This window comes from Orbicella faveolata, unplaced genomic scaffold (genome assembly GCF_042242905.1).
Source record: "Orbicella faveolata isolate gen_17 unplaced genomic scaffold, um_ofav_v1 contig_46, whole genome shotgun sequence".
Classification (NCBI taxonomy): domain Eukaryota; kingdom Metazoa; phylum Cnidaria; class Anthozoa; order Scleractinia; family Merulinidae; genus Orbicella; species Orbicella faveolata.
The window spans coordinates 6850001-6862562 of record NW_028301576.1 but is presented as its reverse complement, the minus strand read 5'-3'; the positions used below and the strand labels follow the sequence as shown (position 1 = coordinate 6862562).

Genomic DNA, 12562 nt, shown 5'->3' with positions numbered 1-12562 from the left:
GTATGATGTTTGTCAAGTTGCTTTTAACAAGAACATTTATTTGCATTCTCACCCGGTTTCTATATGCAAACAAACAGAAATTCAATGATGTTTTTACCCCGGCAATCATGATGGCAAGGTTAGGCGTAATACCGTCCAATATACAAGGTCTTCCTGTATTTTTCAAAACAGTGTCTCAAAGACTGAGAGGAACCGCCAGTGCCGGGCGCTCTCAACGCTTCCCGAACATTTTAGGCTCTACGTCCTGCCGACTCCTCTACCCTTCGCCGGGCATCGATGAGTTTACAGTGAAAGCTTTTCAAAACAATTCATCAAGTATCCTTCATTATTTTGAAGAACTATTCTTTCATAAGAGATTGAATTTGATAGAACTGATATTGAGTACCATTTGAGTTACCCTTGTGGTTTTTCAGGAAACAGTGGAGTAGTCAAATCCACCCACATTCTATTGCTAATTTGATGATGTCAAGATGGCACCGAAAAGTGCTATTTTTAGCGTTGACGTTAATTGGAAAACCTTTAGTGGGCGGTAATTTGTGATAATGGGTAATCACTAATTGGTATAAATATTCTTATTTAAATTTATCTTTCATTCTGTGTTGTTTATATAATAACCTTAAACGGCGGCTGCATTTGGTCGGAGGTACTTTTCCTAAATTAGAGGTTTGGGGGTTTGCGTGTCCGGCTTTGGTGCACGTAGGATATCGATGCACTTTTTATGTATTTTGCTGTAATCTTATTAGCGTCAATTAAAACATATCTTGGGCCTGGCTGATCCATGGCCACGTGCTCATGCCTGAAAACCTTTGTGTGTGTTCGGTTGTGTAGTGAAGGCAAAATCGTGTGTTTATTATAATATTGTAGCGTGATGAAAACAAGAAATCCAAAATAAATTATATATCTGCCCTTTTCCAGCCAAATTTACTCGGGTTCTAATTATCCGTATATCCTACCGTACGGCCCGCTAAAATTTAAAGCTGTTTTTGTTGCCAAAATGTTTCGTGATTTATTGCCAAGTGTCCTTAACTTTTTAAGCAAGTAATAGTTTAAAACTTTCTTTTACTTCTAGAATTGTCTATTGAAGTCTGCTAACGACTTAACAGTCACTTATTAAACAACGATTTCAAAATGCAAAATGTCGAATGTTCTTTGGTTAACTTCCTCATGCAGTCTTTCTATCATGCATGAAGGTTCAGCAACTTTCATTTTCATTTTCGACAAACTGAACTTTGATTGAGCCGCTGGCGCTAAATTACAAAGCTAAACAGAAAACGGTCCTCAGACAGTAGAGAAAACGAGCTGAAAGTATCCACATGGGCTTATGTTCTATTAGTTTACGGATTCACTTCTTTTCAAAAGCTATACTTTTACCATCAGAAAGAGGAAAGGTCAATTGAACAGTATTTTATTCTTGCCATTACTTTATTTTTCCTTTTTTATCATATGGGTATTTCCGATATGACACTTATAGAAGGCGTCAAATAAATTTTCAATGGATTTCAGACTTTGGAAGAACCCCCAAAACGCAAATTTCGAAAACATCTGCTCAGGATCGTACTGTTCTCTGAGACTCCTGAGAGAGACTCCCACTCCAACACATACCTCTTAATAACTGAGTTCGAGGGCCGTACTGTAAGTTACGGACGGAGTTTTCTCCCCATCGATTTATATGGCCTAAGCGCGAACGCGCGGGCCATAAATCGAAGGAGAACAACGAGGATCCGTAACTTACAGTACGGACCGAGTAAACGATGTTAGTAAGATATTTATTATATCTCTACTGTGTGTCTGACGGGTTCGGGAACGATTTCTATTCACACGGAACTGCTTCAAATTTCTGACGCACCTCGATAGCTAAACGAGTCAAATTGAAATCGTTGCTAAGTGACTCTTAAGTCGTTAGCAGGTTTTAGTACACAAATCAGAAGTAAAGGAGAGTTTTAAACTTTTACTTGCTAAAAACGTTAAGAACACTTGGCGATAAATCGCGAAACATGTTGGCAACAAAAACAGCTTTAAATTTGACGGGCTGTACAGCAGAATACGGACCGCTAAACTGACCAATCACAGCGCTCGCACTAACTGAGAGATATAATAAAAGTGTCCTATTGTAAACTTCCCACGACAATATTAATTAGGATAAGTTCTTTAATAGATATAATCGCTGCGATCGATACAAAAATGTTCAGCAATCGTTGCGATACTATGGAAAGCACTATCCAGCGACATTGTGCTGCGTCGGCTGAGGAGAGTCAATAAAGGTGATCTGGAAAAGAAGACAAATCGAGCATTAGCTATCGTCTACCGTTTTTAGAATAGTAACATCAAGCGACTGACTCGAACATCACCCTTTCTATGAACCTGCGATCAAGTCAATTTTTCATGCTATTTATCCTTTCCACAAGGCCGTATGATCGCCGGTCGATTTAAGTGTCACTATAAAACCGGGTGCTCTAATCAGTTGAGCGTGAGTCTTTTTGACCATCGAGTCTAAGGTCGCGCCACACCGTACGCCGGAGAAATTTGGAAACGGTGTTTTCACTCTCAAAACGCCGGAGAAAATTAAACACGCAAAAATTACTGGTCATTTTGGATTTGTGTTTAAGGAAACTCGTCATCGGTTTCGAAAAGATCCTTTTTCAAACTGTTTTCCATCCACACTAAAACGGAAAGTCGGCGTTTCAAATTCCTCCTGTTTGAAGAACGTTTTCGAAAAGCTCCGTTTTCGTGACGGATTAGTGTTGACTGTAGGCCAAACCGTAGAAATAAAGCTGCGTTTTCAAATTTCTCCGCCGTAGTGTGGACAAAATTATCTTTTCAAAGTGTGGCCCGCCTTTACTCAAAGCACTATCTTACTCGCGCCTTAGGATTTACGTTCACCGCCAACCGTTTGATTGACAGCACCTCAAAACAGTGCACTCGCCGGAAGATAATAGCAGTCTTGAATGGGCGGTTACGTAACATATCAAACACGAAAGACCGCGTTTGACGACATTTCGGACAGGTGAAAATACGACACGTAGCGGAGCGGAGGAGTTTGGAGGCCAAACACTGTCTTTAATAAGTCCAAGGGAATATATTTTCTATATATATATTTCTTTTGCTGTATGATATTCTCTGTATTATGCAAAGTAAAATGGTTGTTGTTGTTCTTGTTGTTGTTATATATATGTAAGATTGCGTAAACAACGCGCGCGCGTAAACAACTGCGAATTTCCAATCACAAAATTCAATCCTTGAAATTTTGTTAAAGCATAAAGTGGAAACCGTTGGAAACTGTTTTCCGCGTTTATTTCAGTTAGAATTCTACTGAAACAATTAGATTATTCACTCTCGATTTCTATGAGGTGATAGTTGATGAGGCCGAAGGCAGAAGGCCTCATCAACTATCACCTCATAGAAATTTCTCGCAAATAATCTAATTGCATGTTAAATAGTGTCTGCGCGAGATCGTACCACTTGATCAGTTTTGGCAAATGACGATGTAGGAAAATTTAGCGGTGAACTGTATAAACAATAACAGACGAAGATAAGCAAGGCCGATTAAACAGTAATCAGACTTGTTTATCTTCGTCTGTTATTCATTCAACTTATAGCTGATAAGATCTTCTACAGCTAGAGGAACCGGTACTCCCATTTCGCCACGGTGGTCCTTACAAAAATTTAAGTTCGTCTTATATAAACAATAGCTTCCATTTGGCGCGGTAATATGCTAGGATATTTGTCCGCGGACATTATCTGTTCCGAGAAGCGAACAGTTTTCCGAGAGCGTAGCTCGAGGAAAACTGTGAGCTTCGAGGAACAGATAATGCAACCTTGTGCCCGGGCTCTCACTTCTCTGCCTCCCTTGGTCGTTGGAAGAAAGACCCTGGTTGCGGCTGGTCACTTGACCACCTGTGACACAAACTTTTCCACGTGTGGGTAGAGTCAACGAATAATTTTTGTCGATCTCAAATGAAGCGAAAGAAAGGCGATCACTGGTCATCGCTATGTTAAACGACACACGGGCAAATACACCTTTTAAATTCTCCAGTCTTATCCTAAGGTTCACACAGGTCAAACGAAATATATTTACATATATCCAGCGTATTGGCTCCAAGAGGTAACACTGTTTCGCTGTTTCATGTTTCCTGAATTAACCTAACGGCACGTTGCTCGCTATATAAAACGGTGTTTTATTTACCATTGTGCAAAATATAATTCTTGACTAAGGAACCGTGTTTAGGCATGTGTCTAAATATAAACTTACATAAACCTGGTGCAAATGAAATATAAGTGCAGGCCTACTCAACAAAACTGTAAATCATTTTACATTGCTGTAAATCAAATGCAAGCCTGAATACTCGACTAATTGGCCGTGTGACAGAAACACTTTTTAACATCCAAACAGTACGGCATAAAGAAGAAAATAAATTACCTCCAAATACAAAGATTCAAGAGACTGATCGACTGGTTTCACTTCGATTCGGTACGAGACGTTTTAAATGTGCGAACCGTCGAAAAGTTAGAGCTCCATTCGGCTGCTGAATTTCTTGGAGAACGAAAGTCAGTCAGCTCGAGGTTTTCAAACCCACAGAGTTTGCGGCAATCAAACACTCTGCCACCCTCCCGCCCAACAGATTTTTTTACCACCCAGATTCTGGGTGGTCACATGACCAGCCGCAACCAAGGGTCTTTCTTGCAACGACCAAGAGAGGAAAAAGAGCGAGAGAGCCTGGGAACGAGGTTGCATATAATGTCCAAGGACAAATATCCGAGCATATTTTCGCGCCAAATCTGATTGCACTCTTATTAGTAGAATTTTACTTGTAGGTAAATATTCTGTATATGGTGATAATTTTATAGTTTTGGCAGAAAACATGTTCGCATGTTCGTTCACATGGACGTTGAACTGTGTAACAAGTTCACGGAAATAAATCAACAGTGCTAAACAACCACGAGGGAAGTTTACTCCGCTTCCTCTTTTGATAGAGTAATTTTACTTCTTACCCACCCTCCTTAGTAAGTAATTTTTCATTATGTATCCTCCCACCCGGCCAAATTATTGTAGTACTGGCAAGAATTATAAATTAAAAAATCATAAACACTACTAAATAATACGCATGTTGATTTTATTAAACAATTTTGTTCCAAACAAAAACTAAGGAGTTAACGGAGAAGTAAACTCGTCAAAATCTATGCTCATAAAGACCGGGTATCCAAACCTCCCCAAGGGCTGTGATTTTCTTTGTTTTAACTTGATGAATTATCAATAAGTTTGATGACCTATTTTCTCAAAACGATATTATGAATCTGATTACTATGAACTTTTGCTTCAAGCTTATATTAATTTATTTATCTTTAACAATTATTCGCCAAAGTTTTAATACAATTACTCAGGTGACTATAGAAATACCTAAGTAAAGGATCGATCGAAAAATGTTAAATTTTATTTCTTATTGTCATGCGTCAACGAACAACTACAGGTACAGATCCCATAGTTTAATACATCATATTGGTCAAAACGGCAAGTGTTTTTCGCCCATTTTAAAACGTCCGTCCTCTAAGAAAAAGCAAAAGGGAGGCTAAAATTGTCTCAAAGTCAGTGGTAAATTCGGTTTGTTGTTGAAACCATCCTGTCAGATAAATAAAGTAAATAACTAAAGAGTTGTGAAAATTTAATAGTTGCTTTGATTTACTCGTGTATATCGACATAAGCGACATTTTCAAGTAAATTTAGAAAGGTTTCTTTGTTATATTTAGCACAATTTTCACATCTTACCTTTGAAAAGTGTCAGTCCAAACTTTCAGCTGCATTTTTGGTGTTTCTCGGAATAGCATTTTCTTTCCTTATCTTAATTTCTTTTTCAGAGACATTGAGAAAGCGCGAGGCGGCCATTTTGAAAATTAGAGGGGGGTGAAAGTATAGCGGAATATGACGCCATTCTCGACCAATGAGAGCGCGAGAATTTCTATAATCATCTGAGTAATTATACTTATTATATTTATTTATTCTCTGATTCATTGATTCAATGAGCGATCGGTCGCGACCGATCGTTTAATTAATTGATTCATGATCTCCACCTAAATTTACAGCGCCTATCACCGATGTTGGCGCAGATTAGAGACAATCTCTCATCAGTGCAGTTCTTACTTACTCCAAGGTACAAATTAGTGTTCTTAGCTAGCGTTTGTTTATAATATCTATAAGGTGGTTGCCTTTCTTCATCAAACAAGAACGCATCAGCAGTTGAAGAGTTACATCGCTCATTCTGCGAAAGAAAACAAAAACTCAATAAACATTTCGCTCAGAGAAAACTCTCATTTTATTTAGCTAAACATACGTTTACTTGTTGCCAACAAGAGCCTATGGTGGTCTTTTGTTGTTGCCAACGAATATTGTCATTTATTATAAAGACACGGGTGTTTTACTGGAAAAAGCACCAATCATAAAATTCATACCCACTGCACCCGGGACCCGAGTGACGTATTTTCCATGTTCTCACTATATTTTACCGCTCGAAAATAAAATTGTTATCTTCCCGCCGCTGTGGAATTATTCCAAAAGCGCGCGTTGGATATAAAATGATCGAAAGCCAACGAGGCTCGTCGCCGAAATGACTAAAATCCTCTTATATCCAACAAGCGCGAGTGCAATAATTGTTACATTAAAAGCGCCCCTAAAATATAGAAAACTAAACTAAAATGAATATAAAAACGCCCCAAAATTAAAAATACTTATGCGTAGGCTTATCACACTGACATTTGTACCGTATGGTATAATTACTCATATTCCATGATGGCTAAGTCAATGAAAACGCTCCAGTTGCATTATCCAATGATCCAGTTTTAAATAATATCATATATAGACTTCTGATATTTCACAGCTGATATTTGTGCAATGTTTCAGCCAAATTGACTTTTCTTGAACACTGTTGTTTAGTTTCATAGATCGCTCGCACCAAAATAACGGCAAAATCGAAACGGTTTCGTTTGAGCGAAGAACGTCCACAAACTCAGGGATTTCAGATTAGTTGGAAAGAAAGACACTGTTCAAACTTCAACTTTGTAGTGTATGCCCAATAAATTTAGCCGTGTTACCTGACGGTCCGCTACGGCACTCAGTAGAGCTATAATATCAGAAAAAAATGTTTATAAAATACACTTGCCAATAGACGCTTAGAAATAGTTTTAACTCACCATAAAAGTGACCGCCGGCGTGACCGTCGCCCTGTCAATGACCTTCAGCGCATAGTACCGTGTGTTACCGCCTTGTTTATCAGTGTATTGAATACATTTCTTTCCTCTGGTATCCTCAATCGTAAATTCTTTGAAATACAAAGTACACTATTAGGGAACACTTCTGAAAACAATTTCAGTTAAAATTATAACTAAACAAGACTCAATAGTATGAAATCAAAAAAAGGCAGCTCAGCTGCATGAGAAAGCAACATTCTCCGTACGTAAATTTTGGACCTTAAGCAATAACACGACACACTGGGGGCGGGGGGGAGGTGATGTAGTTTTGACTGAGACTTACTAGTTGTTAAGCTCTTTGTAGATGTACCATCGCATTTTGCCTGGGTTCTACCTCCATCAAAGTGAATCTGTAAAAGATTACCGGCTTGACAGTCGTCTACTTTTCTTAAAAATGACTGAAGGCTGATAGCTGTTGCAGTTCTCCGTCTGTTTGGCCTGGCTTCCACAGGGACCAGTAAGCACATAACTGCAGCCTACATGCGGATGAGGAAGTGATATCTTCAATTGTAACCTGGTCATTGACTATTAATAAATCGTGACACCGTGTTGTCGTTAAAATTTCAGAAGAATTAAAAATCTTTGATGTCACGTCTCCATGATATTTTTTCTGAAACAACGTAACATGCCATAATGGATAATAAAGAGGACTTTTAGCAAAAAAGAAAGAAACTGAACGAGGGTAAAATACAAAAGATTAGACATTTTAAAGTTAAACTGCTATGAGTCATAAAATCTAAGATTGGAAGAACCTTAGCCAACATTCCTTACTAGAAAAGTGTATGTGAAATCCATTTAGCCTGCTCTCTGTCCAATTATTACTTTCAGATGAATAACTATGAAATGTTTCAGAGCTGGGGCTTTCTTTTATATCATGGTTCATTTAATTTTATTTGCACTGCATAATTCTTAAAAAATGAAAGGAATTTGTTCCACCGAGAACCTGATTCGAAAAAGCATTACATACTGATATCAAGTATTTTTGTACGAGAGGAACGGCACAGTGAGTGGGGGCTTTTTAAGAAAAGAAAAAAACGGAGCTAAAAAGTAAAGCAATATGGCACTTCAGTTGTCTGAAACCCCTCCCCCCTCCCCCATACCCCTTGTTGTAAATTTTTAAACCCTCTTTCTGACTCAGTTAAGATATAAACCATTGTGACATAACCACTGCTCACTGATCTTTTGGTCTCTTAGTCAAAGAAATTGAACTTAACTAGCCCTGATACTGATAAATCAGTTATTAGTGGAACAATTAGATCAGCACGAATCAAGTGGAACAAATGCTATCAAATACTGACCTGAACGTGAAGGTGACGACTCCCGTCTAGACATGCGGAAGATTTTAGGCGTGGAAATTATGCGGAAAATTACTTAGTCTTAATTGAAAGTTTACTACTAAATACTTGCTTTGTGAACAGTGCCATGTAAGCGTGGGTGAATGTCACTGCAAAGTGTGTCTGTTGCGTTGTCTGTAACAGTTAAAAATATCTTTTTCTACCTCCGAAATATAACAACTCATTTAAACGGTATTTCAATAGGAGCAGGTGAACATCCAGTAACTTGCAGTTGGCTCGGCCACGATCGACTAAAAGCAAGACTCTGAACTGGTCTCGTAGTTTGAAAATTTAAGTTTAAGTTACAATGGAAGTTCTAAGAACAAACAAACTTCCGCTGAAGTAGATCGTATTAAGAAGCAATATAGGATTATTTTCCAATTAGCTAAACACCCAACAATTATCCGGGGAGGAACTTTCGGAGGGTATATCCCACCCTTTAGGGCCAAAATTGAGGTCTAAAGGACCAGAAAAATGTTTAATTCGACTGATTCTCTTTTAGCGTCAGCTCCCGCCATCCGCTTCTACCACGGATGGTTTGATACTGTATCGCTCAAGGAAGTCGGAACATCTGATTTATATTTGCTTGACACTGACTTGTTTACTATTTCATCATTCCGTTTTATTGCATATTCACCAGATTTGTTAGCAATAACTGGATCTCGACCATCAAAAGGAATTAATCGTTTACACCTTTGATACCAAGGGAACATATCAATTGCGATCAAGAGAATATCTCTTGTTGAGTTTTATTGATTAAGATTGAAGTATTCAATTAAAAGAATAATAACTTAAGTCGCTGTGAGTCTACATCATTTTAACACACGTGTGTAAACCCTCAGTTATTTTTTATACTACTATCATTTGTTTGCCAAATTAAATGGGGACGTTTGGCGGGAACCATGAGTAATTGTCCGTATAAATGGAGAGACTTTAGGACCCTTTAGGTTACATCGACGGCATAAGATGATACGCAGAGAATTTTTTTGCCGGCACCAAGTTTCAATTGCATATATGTTACTATATATCTTTGTTCAAGAGGTCATTCGCTTGAATATCCATCATGAAAACATTGACATGTTGTCTTGAAATGTCACCCCAACAGCAATCTACGACTGAGGAACGCTATTGACAGTATTGATAACCAACGACTGAGATTCTTAGCACAAGAGGTGTGACTGCTTCGCAATTGTGACACATCGGACAGTTTATTTGCCGAAAACAGATACCTTGACTGTGTTTTGTTTCCCTTGGCCATGTTTTGTTTTTCTCGAACATTCAAATTCAATATTCTATTCCAGTGCATTTTAAAAGAACCGAGCACCTATTTAACCTTGAAATAGCGACTATTTGAAAAGGGTTAAAATGTGTTGAAATTGAAGAGGGTCTGAATGGGGGAGTCCACGTGTTGGTTGTCGGTTAAAATTTCCTTACTTTGTCGGTTGTCGGTTAACATTTTCGACCTTTGTCGGTTGTCGGAAAAATCTCAGTTAACTTTTTGTCGCTATTCGGTAATTTTTTTCCCTCGTTTGTCAGTAGGCAGTAATATTTTTCGCCCTTTGTCGCCAGTCGGTTAATTCCATTCAGACCCTCATTGATCGAGTACGGCCCGTTCCATGCAAAAGGTCGCATCGGACAGGATTAGTTCACTCCCTATGAAGTATGTTGCTTTACAATAACCTGTTTACTCTTTAAGGTGGAAAGACTGACCACCACCCCACCCCCCCCCCCCTCCTTCCCCGTTTGACGTTGAACCCTTCTTAGATAAAGACTACTCGTGCAGTATGCTTGAGAGCACATCGTTGCCGGAAATTGAGCGAAATCGAAGTACGGAAGATATTTGGCAAGTGTGCCAACACTTTCGGCAACTTTGCCAGTAGAAATGTCCTTCGTTACGTGTCACGCCCGAAACGTTTAAACGTGACCATACAAAAGGTCGCACCCCTTAAGCATATTGATCATACCAAATTATCTACGGGCTCATTAAAAAACGCGTTTTTTCCACTTCATGCGCTGCGTGAATATGATTCGGTAAATTAATTTATGTCAAATTGTGGTCAACGAAGTGTCAAGTTTCCAAGTTCCCATCATAGCTGTGCTCTTAATCATCCGTAAGCAGAAGTTGTTCCTAATTCTATTAATGCTGGGGGGGGGGGGGGGGGCGGTTTATACAACGGCGTTAATTAATCGTTGGGTTTTAACAGGAAATTGTTATCAAGTACACTTGCAAAATGATGATCAGTATGATGTTTCTCAAGTTGCAATCAACAAGAACATTTATTACATTCTCAGCCGGTTTCTATACAAACAAATATAAATTCAATCATGTTTTTACCCCGGCAATTACGATAGGAAGGTAGGGTGTAATACCATTCAATATACAAGGTTTTCCTGTATTTTTCAAAACAGCGTCTAAAAAACTGAGAGGAACGGTTAGTAGTGGCTGCTCACAACACTTTCTGAACATTTTAGGCTCTACGTCCTGTCGAATCCTCTGCCGTTCGCCGGTAATCGATGAGTTTACAGTGGAGCTTTTCAAAACAATTTGTCAACTATCCTTCATTATTTTGAAGAGCTATTCTTCCATAAGAGTTTGAATTTGATAGAACTGATACTGAGTACCATTTGAGTTACCCGGCCCTTGCTGCTTTTCAGGAAACAGTGGTGTAGTCGCCTGCGCACACATTTTATTTCTAATTTGATAATGATGTCAAAATGACACCGAAACGTGTTTTCTTTAGCGTTGATGTTCATTGAAAAACTTAATCACTAATCGGTGCAAATAGTTTTATTTAATTTATTTTTCATTCTGTTGTTTCCATAATAACCGTAAACCTTCTAAGTCAGGGCGGCTGCATTTGGTCCGGGTACTTTTTCTTGGGTTTGCGTGTCCGGCTTTGACTGACGCCAATTTCAAAGCCAAATAGAAAACGGTTCTCAAACAATAGAGAAAACGGGCTGAAAATATCCAGAAGGGCTTGTGTTCTATTACCCTGCAAGCAGAGTCTCCTTCGATCTTCCTAGACAAATCTATTCGTTTGCGGATTAACTATTTTTCAAAAGCTATACTCAGTTTACCATCAGAAAGAAGAGAGGTCAATTAAACAGTATTTTATCCTCTTGCCATTGATTTCTTGTTCTTTGTTTTTATTATATGGATATTTTCGATATGACATCCTAAAAAGCATGAAATAAATTTTCAAGGTCTAAGGTCAAAGTCTACGGTCTCGTCAACAGTACAAAGAACAAATTTAAAAACGGTGTTTTCACTCTCAAAACGCCGGAGAAAATGAAAAACGAAACAATCACTGGTCATTTTGGATTTGTGCTCGAGGAAAACTCATCATCGTTTTCGAAAAGCTCCGTGTTCAAAATGTTTTCTGTCCCCAGTAAAATGAAAAGCCGGCGTTTTCACCGGGTCTTTAAAATTCCTCCGGTTCAAAGAATGTTTTCGAAAAGCTCCGTTTCCGTGCCGAATTAATGTGGACAGTAGACTTAACTGTAGAAATAAAGCTGCATTTCTCCGCGAAGGTGTGGACAAAAGTATCTTCTCAAAGTGTGGCCCGCCACACTACATTCTCGTCCCAAGATGCCGCGCCGCTTTTGGTCAGCACCAAGAAAGGCGACCTCTGGCTCAGTCCAACACCGGAGGCTCGCGATTCACGGACTTCCCGTCACTATGCGCATGTTCAGAGTCAAGTCTGATAAATCTGATTGGCTGAGAATACGAAACAATTATTCTGCGCATGCTCAGAAAATTGGACCTTCTCTGGCAGAGGTCGCAATTCTAGATACTCACCAAAAAGGAGCGCGGCCTCTGGGTAAGAGAATGAGAGAACTATTGTTAACTTAATCACAACGTAGGAGTTACGTTCACCGCCAAGCGTTTGATTGGCAGCAGCTCAAAACAGCGCTAACTCTTTTGACTGAGTAATTTTACTTCCTACCTACCCCTTCTAAGTAAGTAATTTTTCATCATGTATCCCCCTCCC

The 12562-nt window shown here is 38.9% G+C and overlaps 1 protein-coding gene across 1 annotated transcript; it reads right to left on the bottom strand.

Moving 5' to 3' along the window:
- Window positions 1-5094: 5094 nt before the first annotated feature.
- Window positions 5095-8320, bottom strand: LOC110068652 (uncharacterized). Its single transcript, XM_020776061.2, has 4 exons — window positions 8008-8320; window positions 7520-7712; window positions 7180-7307; window positions 5095-6251 (listed from the first exon to the last, which is right to left on the bottom strand). Exons 1-4 carry the CDS (start codon window positions 8029-8031, stop codon window positions 6051-6053), a joined length of 546 nt encoding a protein of 181 aa, XP_020631720.2. The 5' UTR covers window positions 8032-8320; the 3' UTR covers window positions 5095-6050.
- Between the last annotated feature and the right edge of the window lie 4242 nt (window positions 8321-12562).

Coding starts and splice junctions, on each gene's coding strand:
- LOC110068652 (XM_020776061.2), bottom strand. CDS start 8,031: ATGGATTTCACATACACTTTTCTA. Junction 7,713..8,007: donor ATTTCACATACACTTTTCTA/GTAAGGAATGTT, acceptor ATCCGCATGTAG/GCTGCAGTTATGTGCTTACT. Junction 6,252..7,179: donor CGCCGGCGGTCACTTTTATG/GTGAGTTAAAAC, acceptor TTTCTTTCGCAG/AATGAGCGATGTAACTCTTC.